This window comes from Somniosus microcephalus, chromosome 5 (assembly GCF_052327205.1).
Source record: "Somniosus microcephalus isolate GS21.2 chromosome 5, FLI_Smic_1.0, whole genome shotgun sequence".
Taxonomy (NCBI): Eukaryota; Metazoa; Chordata; class Chondrichthyes; order Squaliformes; family Somniosidae; genus Somniosus; species Somniosus microcephalus.
In genome coordinates this window covers 72,563,731-72,578,419 of record NC_140991.1, presented here as the reverse complement: position 1 = coordinate 72,578,419, position 14,689 = coordinate 72,563,731, and the positions used below count along the sequence as shown (strand labels likewise).

The 14,689-nt window shown below is 44.2% G+C and overlaps 1 protein-coding gene across 4 annotated transcripts in view; it reads left to right on the top strand.

Moving 5' to 3' along the window:
* Positions 1-14,689, top strand: part of LOC147117115 (dnaJ homolog subfamily C member 1-like) — a 49,211-nt gene that overhangs the window by 17,767 nt on the left and 16,755 nt on the right. Inside the window, exon 3 of one of the 4 annotated variants that reach the window (XM_085987791.1) lies at positions 13,846-13,933. The exons of the other annotated variants lie outside the window; for them this stretch is intronic. Within the exon in view, the coding sequence (XP_085843917.1) occupies positions 13,846-13,933 (88 nt within the window). The remainder of the gene's footprint in view (positions 1-13,845; positions 13,934-14,689) is intronic. 4 annotated transcript variants of the gene reach the window in all.

The window sequence follows — 14,689 nt, the reverse complement described above, 5'->3', positions numbered from 1 at the left end:
CAGAGACGCTTTTAAGCTGTGGCCGACTGTTTTGAAGCTGTTGCTAAGCAACAGGGTTTATTGATTCATACGGAGCTCAAAAGCTCCGTATGTTTTAACATTCGCGCTGGTTTGCACGGCAGTTTTGATGGTACGGCACCAGCTCGGTCCCGTCAGTGCCGGATATCAGAAAGTTTCCTGTATATATTGTGGATAGCTGGGGTCCTAGCACCGATCCCTGCAGTACCCCACTAGTCACTGCCTGCCACTCGGAAAAAGACCCGTTTATTCCAACTCTTTGCTTCCTGTCTGATAACTAATTCTCTATCCAAGTCAGTACCTTACCCCCAATCCCATGTGCTTTAACTTTACACGCTAATCTCTCAGGCGGGGCCTTATCGAAAGCCTTCTGAAAGTCCAAATACACCACATCCACTGGTTCTCCCATATCTATTCTACCAGTTAGATCCTCAAAAAATTCCAGTAGATTAGTCAAGCACGATTTACCTTTTGTAAATCCATGTTGACTTTGTCTGATCCTGTCACTATTTTCCAAGTGCTCTGCTATTACATCTTTTATAATGGACTCTAGCATTTTCCCCACTACCGATGTCAGGCTTACCGGTCTATAATTCCCCGTTTTCTCTCTACCACCTCTTTTAAATAGTGCGGTTACATTAGCTACCCTCCAATCCATGGGAACTGTGCCAGAGTCTATAGAATTTTGGAAGACGACCAACTATGCATCTACTATTTCGAGGGCCACTTCCTTAAGTACCCTAGGATGTAGATTATCAGGCCCATGGGATTTATAGGCCTTCAATCCTGTCAAGTTCCCTAACATCATTTCCCTACAAATACTGATTTCATTCAGTTCCTCCCTCTCATTAGACCCTATGTTCCCCGACATCTCTGGGAAGTTATTTGTGTCCTCCTTTGTGAAGACAGAACCAAAGTATGTATTTCATTGGACAGCCATTTCTTTGTTCCTCATTTATAAATTCCCCTGATTCTGACTGCAAGGGACCTATGCTTGACTTCACCAATCTTTTTCTCTTCACATATCTATAGAAGCTTTTACAGTCAGTTTTTATGTTCCCTGCAAGCTTACTCTCGTACTCTATTTTCCCTCTCTTAATTAATCCTTTTGTCCTTCTTTGCTGAATCCTAAACTGCTCCCAATCCTCAGGTTTGCTGCTTTTTCTGGCCAATTTATATGTCCCCTCCTTGGATCTTATGCTATCCCTAATTTCCCTTGTTAGCCACGGTTGCGCCGCCTTTTTTGGTTTAATTTTATGCCAGACAGGGATGAACAAATTCTGTAGTTCATCCATGCGATCTTTAAATGTTTGCCATTGCCTATCCACCGTCAACCCTTTAAGTAACGTTCCCCAATCCATACCATCGTAGTTTCCTTTATTTAAATTCAGGACCTTCGTCGAAGTCAACTACTTCACTCTCCATCTTAATGAAGAATTCTATCATATTATGATCGCTCCTCCCCAAGGGGCCTCGCACAACAAGATTGCTAATCAATCCTTTCTCATTTCATAATACCCAGTCTAAGATGGCCTGATCTCTAGTTGGTTCCTCGACATATTGGTCCAGGAAACCATCCCATGTATATACTCTAGGAATTCCTCCTCCACAGTATTGTTACTAATTTGGTTAGCCCAATCTATATGTAGATTAAAGTCACCCATGATAACTGCTGTGCCCTTATTGCACGTGTCTCTAATTTCCTGTTTAATGCCATCCCCCACCCTCAGCATTACTGTTGGGTGATTGGGCCAGAATTTGCGGTGGGTATGACGGCGTACTCTGAGTCCGCTGCCATACCACCTTTGAAATGGACCGCAAGTTCGGGATTTAAGCGCATGCGGTAAATCCCGAACTTGTGATCTGTCAAGTTATGACCTAATGGTCAAATGTTAAAACCTAACTATATATTTATATCTTATTTCCTGACATTAAAGCTTTTAAATTCACCGTATGGTGCTGTTGTCATTGACTGTGCCCATTCTGCGAGTGGATTCAGCGGGTCAGGTGCCAGTCTGCACCCTCCTTTTTCCTGTCACCTTATTCCCCCTTGTATTAGTTATCATGTCCAACTTAAAACTGTAACTTGATTCCTGTGTACCGGTTATCATCCCATTGAACAATTAACTGTAAAAGCCTAATCCTGGTTCCCACATATCTGTTGGGAGCACCAGGCCCACAGGATCCTAGGTACGCTTCCGCACATGCTGTGCCCCTGGAATCCATGGGCCATTACGCTGCCCTCGAGTACGCAGCATTAAAGAGCAAGTTCGCGAAAGAGGGTCCTCATCAGGTAAGTTCGTATTCTATTCAGCTGTTGGTGGCCCCATTGTTAATAGCGACAACTGGGACCTGAATCATAGAAACATAGAAGATAGGAGCAGGAGTAGGCCATTTGGCCCCTCGAGCCTGCTCCGCCATTCGATGAGATCATGGCTGATCATCCAAACTCAGTACCCCTTACCTGCCTTCTCCCCATATCCCTTGATACCTTTAGCTCTAAGAAATATATCTAACTCCTTCTTGAATATATTTAAAGCTTTGGCCTCAACCGCTTTCTGTGGTAGAGAATTCCACAGGTTCACCACTCTCTGGGTGAAGAAATTCTTCCTCATCTCTGTCCTAAATGGCTTACCCCTTATCCTTAGACTATGACCCCTGGTTCTGGACTCTCCGACCATCGGGAACATTCTACCTGCATCTAGTTTGTCCAGACCTGTCAGAATTTTATAAGTTTCGATGAGACCCCCTCTCATTCTTCTAAACTCCAGCGAGTATAATCCCAATCGACCCAATCTCTCCTCATACGTCATTCCTGCCATCCCAGGGATCAGCCTTGTGAATCTTCACTGAACTCCTTCCATGGTAAGAACATCCTTCCTCAGATAAAGCGACCAAAACTGCACACAGTACTCAAGGTGTGGTCTCACCAAGGCCCTGTACAACTGCAGCAGGACATCCTTGCTCCTGTACTCGAACCCTTTCGCTATGAAGGCCAACATACCATTTGCCGCCTTCACCGCCTGCTGCACCTGCATGCTTACCTTCAGCGACTGGTGCACAAGGACACCCAGGTCTCGTTGCACTTCCCCTTCTCCCAATCTATTGCCGTTCAGATAATAGTCTGCCTTTCTGTTTTTGACACCAAAGTGGATAACCTCGCATTTATCCACGTTATATTGCATCTGCCATGCTTCTGCCCAATCACCCAACCTGTCCAAATCATCCTGGAGTTTTTCGGTATTCTCCTCGCAGCACACACGCCCAACCAGCTTTGTGTCATCTGCAAACTTGGAGATATTACATTTAGTTCCCTTATCTAGATCATTAATGTATATTGTGAATAGCTGAGGTCCAAGGACCGATCCCTGTGGTACCCCACTAGTCACTGCCTGCCACTCGGAAAAAGACCCGTTAATTCCTACTCTCTGCTTTCTGTCCGCCAACCAGTTCTCTATCCAAGTCAATACCTTGCCCCCAATCCCATGTGCCTTAACTTTACACGCTAATCTCTTATGCGGGACCTTATCGAAAGCCTTTTGAAAGTCCAAATACACCACATCTACTGGTTCTCCCTTATCTATTTTCCCAGTTACATCCTCTCAAAATTCCAGTAGATTAGTCAAGCACGATTTACCTTTTGTAAATCCATGTTGACTTTGTCCGATCCTGTCACTGTTTTCCAAGTGCTCAGCTATTACATCCTTTATAATGGACTCTAGCATTTTCCCCACTACCGATGTCAGGCTTACCGGTCTGTAATTCCCCGCTTTCTACCACCCTTTTTGAATAGTGGGGTAACATTAGCTACCCTCCAATCCATGGGTACAGTTCCAGATTCCAGCAAATTTTGGAAGATGATCAGCAATGCATCTACTATTTCTAGGGCCACCTCCTTAAGTACCTAGGATGTAGATTATCAGGCCCTGGGGATTTATCGGCCTTCAATCCCGTCAATTTCCCTAACACCATTTCCCTACAAATACTGATTTCTTTCAGTTCCTCCCTCTCATCAGACCCTATGTTCTCCAACATCTCTGGGAGGTTATTTGTGTCCTCCTTTGTGAAGACAGAACCAAAATATGCATTTAATTGGTCTGCCATTTCTTTGTTCCCTATTATAATTTCCCTTGCTTCTGACTGCAAGGGACCTACACTTGATTTCACTAATCTTTTTCTCTTCACATATCTATAAAAGCTCTTAGTCAGTTTTTATGTTCCCTGCAAGCTTACTTTCATATTCGATTTTCCCCCTCTTAATTAATCCCTTTGTCCTCCTTTGTTGAATCTTAAACTGATCCCAATCCTCGGGTTACCGCTTTTTCTGGCCAATTTATATGCCCTCTCCTTGGATCTTATGCTATCCCTAATTTCCCTTGTTAGCCACGGTTGAGTCACCCTTTTTGTTTTATTCTTATCCCAAACTGGGATGAACAACTTCTGTAGTTCATCCATGCGGTCTTTGAATGTTTGCCATTGCCTATCCACCGTCAACCCTTTGAGTGACATTCCCCAATCAATCCTACCCAATTCGCGCCTCATACCATCGTAGTTTCCTTTATTTAAATTCAGGACCCTAGTCTCCGAGTCAACTACTTCACTCTCCATCCTAATGAAGAATTCGATCATATTGTCCCAGAAATTAGGTTCGGGGGCTTGCCGCGCGTGGAAGCCCCCGATGTGCACTCACCCGGCGTGCCGACATCTGAAGCCTGGGCCTGCTTGGAATTCCTGTCACTGGCTGTGCTTACCTGATCCAGCGGCGTAGTTAGTTCGATGTGCCGGCTGGGATCAGGTGAGCACTGTGCAGCCAATCTGGGGAGAGGAAACTTCATTCATGAGTTTGATAGTAAGAACTGTCAAACTCATGAAAAGTACGGGCGCCCAAAACACTAGTTAAACTTTAAATAAAATGTTAAAAAAATCCCACTAATTAAATGAACTATAAATAACTTTAAAAAACAATTTTAAACAATGAATCAAATTTTTGAAAAAAATAATTTTTTTTAAAATCGGGTGTAAAACTACACTTACCTTACTGTAAAGTCCTTAAAAACAATAAAGCTGTGGAAAAAATGTTATAATTTTAAGTAATAGACCACTTACCTTAAAGAATGAAGTCCTTGCGTCTCCTTTTTACATTCGTTAAAAGGAGAGGCCCTTACACACGCGCAAACCTGTGGGGGAAAAAAAGGAATTTCAGCACGCACGCGCAGACTCCTGCGCACACTCGTTCGCCCTCTGAACCCCTTGGTTCAGAGGACAGGAAATGCCGGTTTTCCGCGCATGCGCTGTGCATGCTGAAAACCGGCACTTCCATCGGGCCCATGGGTGAGTACCCCGTCCGTACTCGCGCGTTGGGCCCGGAATTACTGGGCCATTATGATCGCTCTGACCCAAGGGGTCTCGTACAACAAGATTGCTAATTAATCCTCTCTCATTACATAATACCCAGTCTAAGATGGCCTGATCTCTGGTTGGTTTCTCGACATATTGTTCCAGAAAACCATCCTGTAAACATTCTAGGAATTCCTCCTCCACAATATTTTTGCTAATTTGGTTAGCCCAATCTATATGTAAATTAAAGTCACCCATGATAACTGCTGTGCCCTTACTGCATGCTTCTCTAATTTCCCTTTTAATGCCATCCCCAACCTCCGTATTACTGTTTGGAGGTCTATATACAACTCCCACTAACTAACACACAATTCAGCTTGCAGTTGCTAATGTAAATGATGCAATTACACAAAAGCAGACTAAGATGAAACCCATCTTTTTGGTGGGTTTCCACTAATTTCTTGGCCTTAAAATAAATTGTGGTGGTGCAAGTGAAAAATTTGGCCAACTGCACATATGGCAATTAAAGTAATTTTTGGAACATTCACTGTCATTGTGACCACTTTTTAGAATGGTATAAGAGGGTTTAATTTTTTTTTAAAAAGTTAGTGAATGCTGTGTTCGCAGCAGTTGGCATTTGCATATTTTTTTTTAATTAAAAAAGGACAATGACCACTGTATTGGTAGTCTGATGACTAGCTATCACTTGATTTAGAAACAGGAGAAGTTTTTATCCTTTAAAAAGAAAGCACACCACAATCTGGGCCCTCAAGAAAATCCTAGGCCCTTCAAGTATTTTATAAATGTAATGAGTTCAAGTATTCTTTTGTTTACAAACTTTAAGGATAGAAAAATCTTGGCACTGGCCGTAATTGTGACTACTTGGAGGAGCGCCTATGGAATCCAAGCACATGCAGCAAAGAAATGGAGTTGACTGAAGGTAGAAATGAATACATCCCCCTTCTGTATTCTGGAATGGGGGATGCATTGATTTCTACCTTCAGTCAACTCCATTTGTTTGCTGCATGTGCTTGGAATTCATAGGCGCTCCTCCAAGTAGTCACAATTACGGCCAGTGCCAAGGCTTGACGTGCGCCGGGGGAGGGGCAGGACCCAGTTGTTGTGGTCCACGTAGGTACCAACGACCTAGGTAGGACAAAGAAAATGGTTCTGCTGAGAGTTTGAGCAGCTAGGGACTTTATTAAAAAGTAGAACCACAAAGGTCATAATCTCTGGATTATTACCGGAGCCACTAGCAAATTGGCATAGGGTCAATAGGATCAGGGAGATGAATGCGTGGCTCAAAGATTGGTGTGGGAGAAGTGGGTTTCGATTCGTGGGGTACTGGCACCAGTACTGGGGAAAGAGAGCTGTTCCGTTGGGACGGACTACACCTGAACCATGCTGGGACCAGAGTTCAAGCGAATCGAATAACTAGGGAGGTAGATAGGACTTTAAACTAAATAAGGAGGGGGAGCGTCCCGGTGGAGAGAAATCTAGAATGCTAAAGAGAAAAGACAAGGAAGCAGTGAAGGAAAATGATTGGGGTAAGGATAACCAGATTGTGTCAGGAAGGGACAGAGCATACGAACAAAGGAGTGCATTATCAAATAGAGTCCGAGTAAGAAAAAATGGTAAGACAAATAGGGCCATAGTACAAAAAAAATGTTAAGATGTCTAAGGTAGATGAATTAACAGCACAAATAGATGTAAATGTTGTATCCGTGTGTTAATGGAGACACGGAATGCAGGAGTTGGTTTCACAGGTGTTTACTGAACAAAGTCTGGAGGTGAACTAACAGATACAAGACACGATACAGGCTTATATAGCCCGAGTGGCCATTACCGGCATTACCGCACACAGGGGCTCTTAAAGGCACATACACCACAATTCCTCCCCTTTTAGACAACCAGTACATAACATTTTAAGTAATCATTAATTAACATGTTTACAAGAACAATAATCTACACATTTGCTGCAGTTAATCAATTATAAGTCAGTCTCTCTGGAGGCTTCTTGACTCGGTCCAGATAACGCCTCGGTGGTGTAGTAGTTTCTGGTGGTGTAGTAGGTTCTTTTGGCAAGGTCGATTCGGCTTGAATGCCAGTGTCGGGTTCATCTGGTTCCAGTATCACCAGATCGGAGGTAGATACTATGGGTATCTCTGCTTCATCATTAGGCGTATAGAGTTGTGGTGTAGGTTGTCCCTTTTCGGATGACTCTATGATCTGGTCAGCATGGCGCCTTATTATGCTTTCTCCAATGTCCACGGTATACATCAGCGGTCCTAGTCGTGTGCAAATAGTTCCAGGCTGCCATTTCTCGTTACGGTAGTCCCGGGCCAAAACTTGTTGACCTATCTGGAAGGTTCTAGTTGGCCTTTCATTCATGCCTTGAAATTGCCGGTTCTCCACGTCCCTTCTGATGTTTGGCTTGATCAAATCCAGCCGGCATCTTCGGCTTCTATTGAAGAACATCATGGCGGGAGTTTGGTTTGTAACCACATGTGTTGCATTCCTGTATGCAAACAAGAAGTTATCTACCTTATGCTGTAGATTTATGTCTTCATTACCCATGGCCTTTATGGCCTTCTTGAAGGTCTGGACAAACTTTTCAGCCAATCCATTGGTGGCGGGATGGTATGGGGCAGACGTGTAGTGCTTAACTCCATTGTTTTTTAAGAACTTCCTGAATTCTTCGGACACAAATTGCGGTCCATTATCAGAACAGATCTGTTCAGGCAGCCCATTCCTGGCAAATATGGTCATTAATACTGTGATGGTTTTTTCCGTGGTGGTGGAGGACATCTTTATTACCGCCGGCCACTTGGAGTGTGCATCAACCGCGATTAAGAACATTGAGTCCATAAATGGACCAGCAAAGTCGATGTGTACCCTTTGCCATGGAGATGAGGGCCACTCCCATGGATGTAGAGGGGCTTGTGGTGGGGCGTTTTGGACCTTCTGGCATCCTAGGCAGCTCTTGGTCATTTCTTCGATGTCTCCATCGATACCTGGCCACCACACAAACGCTCTGGCTAGGTTCTTCATTTTCACTCCACCCAGATGCCCCTCGTGAAGCTCCTTTAGCACTTTATCCTGGAGTTCGGGTGGAATCACCACTCTGGATCCACACATCAAGGTTCCTCGGCACACTGACAGCTGTTCTCTTCTTTGCGAGAATGCTGGCAACAGTGGTTCGCCATGTGCTGGCCATCCCTTCACCATTAAATCGTAGACTCGTGAGAGTCGGGTCATTTCTCGTTTCCTTTTCAATGGCAGAATTTGTTACTGGTAGACATTCCACCATGGTTGAGTGGAACATCTCCACTGGGTCCACTGTAGGTGCCTCTTCTACGGTTGGCAACGGTAGGTGCGATAAACGTCAGCATTCCCATGCTGTTTTGATCCCTTGTATTCTATGTCATATTGGTGTGCCCCTAGGAAAAGGGACCACCTCTGTAGCCTTTGCGCTGTCATAATGGGAACACCCTTTTTAGGGTTGAATATGGAGACGAGGGGTTGATGGTCAGTCAACAAGGTAAATTTTTGTCCGTGTAGGTAATGGTTGAATTTCTTCACTCCCCACACCAGGCTGAGTGCTTCCCTGTCGATCTGGGCATAGTTACGCTCAGCTGAGTTCAATGAGCGTGACGCAAAAGCTATCGGCCGCTCCGAGCCATCAGGGAATCTATGCGATAATACCGCTCCTATGCCGTAAGGGGATGCATCGCACGCCAGTCTGGTTGGCAGTGATGGGTTGTAATGAGCCAAAACTTCCTTGGACGTGATCAAGCCTTTGCATTTATGAAAGGCACGTTTACAGTCTTCGCTCCATTTCCAAATTACTCCCGTTTGTAGCAGTTCGTTAAGAGGGTGCAGAACAGTTGACAAGTTTGGTAAAAATTTATGATAGTAATTTATCAAACCCAGGAATGACCTTAATTGTGAGACATTTTCAGGTGCTGGGGCTTTTATGACCGCTTCAATTTTTTCAGGTGACTTATGCAACCCTTGTTAATTATGTGGCCACAATATGATATTTGTTTCTGGAAAAATTCGCACTTGGGGCGATTTGCTCGTAGGCCCCGTTCTTTCAGCCTAGTGAGCACCTGCTCCAAATTGGCAAGGTGCTCGTTGTCGTTTTCTCCTGTTACAAGGATGTCGTCTAGGTAGCATTGAGTCCCCGGAATCCCTTGGAGGACTTGCTCCATAGCTCTTTGCCAGATAGCTGGAGCTGATGCTACTCCGAAAACCAGTCGATTGTACTGGTACAGGCCTTTGTGTGTGTTTATCGTGAGATACTTTTTAGAGGCCTCTTCAACCTCCATCTGTAGATATGCCTGTGCCAAGTCAATTTTGGTGAAACGTTTCCCTCCGGATAGTGAGGCGAAAATATCTTCTATCCTCGGAAGAGGATACTGTACCGTGTGAAGGACCGGGTTTACAGCTACCTTGAAGTCCCCACAGATGCGAATTTTTCTCTGTTCTTCAGATTTATCATTATTCAACGTTTTCTTCATGACCGGGACGATGGGTGTTGCCCACTCGCTCCAATCTATCTTGGATAATACGCCTGCCTTTTCCAAATTCTCCAGCTCTGCCTCGACTGCTGGACGAATTGCGTATGGCGCCGGCCTTGCCTTAAAAAACTTGGGAATTGCCGCATCTTCCACTTTTATTGAGGCGGTGACGCCTTTCAAGGTTCCTAGTTCCTGTTGAAACACTTCCTTGGTGTTGGCCAAGATGTCTTTTAATCGTTCAGGTATGACGTCGTCATAATTTTTTTTCTTACTGGTCACCGTCAGTGCCTGAATGGAGTGCCAGTCTAAACGTATCTTCCTGACCCATTCACGTCCCAACAGCGGTGGACCACCATCTTGCAGAACGTATAAATACAACTTCTGTATTTCCTTGCCGTTGTATACAACAGGCACCCTTATTTTCCCTTTGGGGTATACTTTCTGCCCCGTATATGTTTTTAAGATAATGGATGTGTCTTTTAAAGGTATACGCGGAAATAGCCGCTCGTAATCCCGTCGATTTATGATGGTCAGAGCTGATCCTGTATCTAGCTCCATTTTAACTGGGGACCCTGCTATCGTGAGGGTAACCCAAATGGTCTGGTAATCTTCTTTGGCAATTACATTATGTAATTTGAGACAGCTTAGTCTCTTGTTTCCGGAGTCGCTATCGCTCTTCTGGTCTTCGGAGCTACGGTCCGTCATCATTTGTACCTTTTCTGTACTTTTCCTTATTGATTTTTTTCCTGTCCGTGGATTTTTTTTTTCCAGATCGGCATACACGTGCAATGTGTCCAATCTTTCCGCATTCCCTGCATGCTTTGTCCTTGAACCAGCAGTCCCTCTGGTCATGGGTGGATCTGCCGCAGCGATAACATCTCTCGAAACCCTGTGTCATTTCATGGGTGCTGAAGTCCTGTGGCCTTTGCTGTATCTTTGCAGCTCCTCTTGCGGCTGCTTCGTATGATACAGCCACACTGAAAGCCTTGTCCAGTGTCAAATCTTTCTCAAAGTAGCCTTTTCTGTGTTCCTTCACTTAGGAGACCGCAGATGAATTTGTCTCGAAGAGAATCTGCCAGTCCTGCCCCGAATTGGCAGTGCTTTGACAGCTTCCTTAATTCAGTGAGGTAATCAGCGTTACTTTCATTCTTGTGCTGATTCCTCCTGAAGAATTTGAATCGTTCCGCTATCAACAGCGGTGTTGGGTTTAAGTGCTCCTGTAGGGTATCAACAATCTCCTTAAAATTCTTGTCCCTCAGTTTGGCTGGAGTGATTAAGTTTTGTAACAGCCCGTATGTCCTTGCGCCCATTAGATTTAGAAGTACTGATGCCTTTTTATCATCCTCTATTTCATTTGCTGTGCAATATACCTCCACTCTTTCCACATATGTGGTCCAATCCTCTATATCGCTATCGAAAGGAATAATATTGCCAGTCTTAGGCATCCTGAAAAAAAAATGGCGCCTCCCGCGCTTTCCTTTCTTCCCCGCAGAAAAAAAATGGCGCCTCCCGCACTCTGCCGCTGCTGACAACGCTGTTCTCCGCGGTTTTTATTTACACAGGTATTTTTAATAGGTGGAGACTCGTTCCCGCCGGACTCTCTGGGACTTTTCCCTCCCTCTGCTCGGTCCGAACGCCGACCTGCTTTGCAGCGACGGCCGTCTCCCGAGTGCTCCACCCTCTGTCTCTGTTTGCCTCCGCCTTCGCTGCTCGGCACCGCTGCAGAGCCAGCCAATGGAGCCCCAGCCCGCCACCCAGGAAGGATTATTGCAGTACCTGCCACCAGCTTGGCTAGCTGGTGAAACCACAGTTTTTTTTTTTTTCTTGTTTTTTTTCTTCGACTTTCGTCTGAGGAATCGATCTCCTTGAGGTGCTGCTGAATTGCAGGTAAGTCCGTTTCCAATTCGTCGCCACTGTTGTATCCGTGTGTTAATGGAGACACGGAATGCAGGAGTTGGTTTCACAGATGTTTACTGAACAAAGTCTGGAGGTGAACTAACAGATACAAGACACTATACAGGCTTATATAGCCCGAGTGGCCATTACCAGCATTACCGCACACAGGGGCTCTTAAAGGCACATACACCACAGTAAACGGATACGATATAATTGTGATTACGGAGACATGGCTCCAAGGTGACCAAGGCTGGGAGCTGAATATCCAAGGATATTCGATACTTAGGAAGGACAGGCGAAAAGGAGGTGGGGTGGCCTTAGTAAAGGATAAAATCAGAGCAATAGTGAGAAAGGATATTGACTCAGAAAATCAAGATGTAGAATCAGCCTGGGTGGAGCTAAGAAGCACCAAGGGTAGAAAACATTGGTGGGAGTTGTCTGTAGGCTCCAAACAGTAGTGGTAATGTAGGGGATGGCATCAAACAGGAAATTAGAGATGCATGTAACAAGGGTACTACATTAATCATGTGACTTTAATCTACATATAGACTGGTCAAACCAAATTAGCAATAATACTGTGGAGGATGAATTCCTGGAGTGTGTACGAGATGGTTTTTTAGATCAGTACATTGAGAAGCCAACTCGGGAACAGGCTATCCTAGATTGGGTATTGTGCAATGAGAAGGGGTTAATTAATAATCTTGTGCGGGGTCCTTTAGGGAAGAGTGACCATAACATGATTGGAATTCTTCACTTTCCATGTTAATGAAGAATCCTATCAGAAACTAGGGTCCTAAATCTAAACAAAGGAAACTACGATGGTATGAGGAGTGAGTTGGCTATGATAGATTGGGGAGCTTCATTAAAAGGCATGACGGTGGATAGGTAATGGCTAACATTTAAGGAACGAATGCATGAATTGCAACAGTTATACATTCCTTTCTGGCACAAAAACGCAAAAAGAAAAGCGGCCCAACCATGGCTAACAAAATAAATTAAGGATAGTATTAGATCCAAAGAGTAATCATATAAAGTTACCTGAGGATTGGGAGCAGTTTAGAGTTCAGCAAAAAAGGACCAAGAGATTGATTATAAGGGGGGAAAAAATAGAGTATGGAAGTAAACTTGCAAGGAGCATAAAAGCAGATTGTAAAAGCTTCTACAAGTATGTAAAAAGAAAAAGATTCATGAAGACAAATGTAGGTTCCTTACAGTCAAACAGGAGAATTTATAATGGGGATCAAGGAAATGGCAGAGCAATTAAACAAATACTTTGGTTCTGTCTTCACGGAAGAGGACACAAATAACTTCCCAGAAATGTTAGTGAACCAAGGGTCTAGTGAGAAGGAGAAATTAAAGGAAATTAGTATTAGTAAAAAAAATAGTGCTGGAGAAATTAATGGGACTGAAAGCTGATAAATCCCCAGGGCCCGATAATCTGCATCCCAGAGTACTAAAAGAAGTAGCCATGGAAATGGTGGCTGCATTGTTTGTCATCTTCCAAAATTCTATAGATTATGGAACAGTTCCTGCAGATTGGAGGGTGGCAAATGTAACCCCACTATTTAAAAAAGGAGGGAGAAAACCGGGAACTACAGACTGGTTAGCCTAACATCATTACAAGAAACTCTCGTTTAAACGGCACCTAAATATCCAGAATTCTCTATTAACCGGCAAAATTCTCACTCCGAAAACAACACCTCAATAACTGGCAATGTTGCCGAGTCCGAGTCTCCCGCGGTGGCCGAGTTAGTCAGTGGGGGTAGTTCTCCAAACTGCCACTACTCGGCTTCTTGGCGCTGTCAGAAGTCTGAACACCTCAATACCCCTGTAACAGGAGTCTGACTCTCCTGCGCTGCCGGTAGTCTCTTCTGACCTTCCATTTTACAGGGGTACTCTGTGTCTCCCACGCTGCTGGTAGCCACATTGCATTGCATTACCCTCAACTGGCAGTACTGAACTTAATCAAGCATCTTCCACCATCCATTTAACACAACATTCTGTAGGTGAGTACCCAATTACTGTATACTGCACATTTCTTGATTTTTTTATTTTTCTTTGTTAAAAATAGCCTCGGTAGATAACCCTCTCCGTCATCCGGACTTTTTGATCAACCGGCAACATGCCGGTCCTGGATACCAAAGAGTTTCCTGTAGTAGGTAAAATGCTAGAGTCTATTATAAAGGATGTGATAACAGGACACTTAGAAAAAATCAACAGGATTAGACAAAGTCAACATGGATGTATGAAAGGGAAATCGTGTTTGACAAACCTACTGGAGTTTTTTGAGGCTGTAACTGGCAGAATAGATAAGGGAGAACCAGTGGATGTGGTGTATTTGAATTTTCAGAAGGCCTTTGATAAAGTTCCATAAGACATTAGTGTGCAAAATTAAAGCACCTGGGATTGGGGGTAATATACTGGCATGGATTGAAAATTGGTTAACAGACAGGATACAGAAAGTAGGAATAAATGGGTATTTTTCGGGATGGCAGGCGGTGACTAGTGGGGTACCGCAGGGATCAGTGCTTGGGCCCCAGCTATTCACAATATATATCAATGATTTGGATGAGGGAACCAACTGTAATATTTCCAAGTTTGCTGATGACAAGAAACTAGGTGGGATTGTGAGTTGTGAGGAGGATGCAAAGAGGCTTCAAGGCCTAAGAGTGTTAAAAAAACAAGCCTGAAGGCTTTGTGTCTTAATGCGAGGAGCATTCGTAATAAGGTGGATGAATTGGCTGCGCAAATAGATGTAAACGGATATCATATGATTGGGATTACGGAGACATGGCTCCAGGGTGACCAAGGCTGGGAACTCAACATCCAGGGGTATTCAATATTGAAGAAAGATGGGCGAAAAGGAAAAGGAGGTGGGGTAGCATTGCTGGTTAAAGAGGAGATTAACACAATTG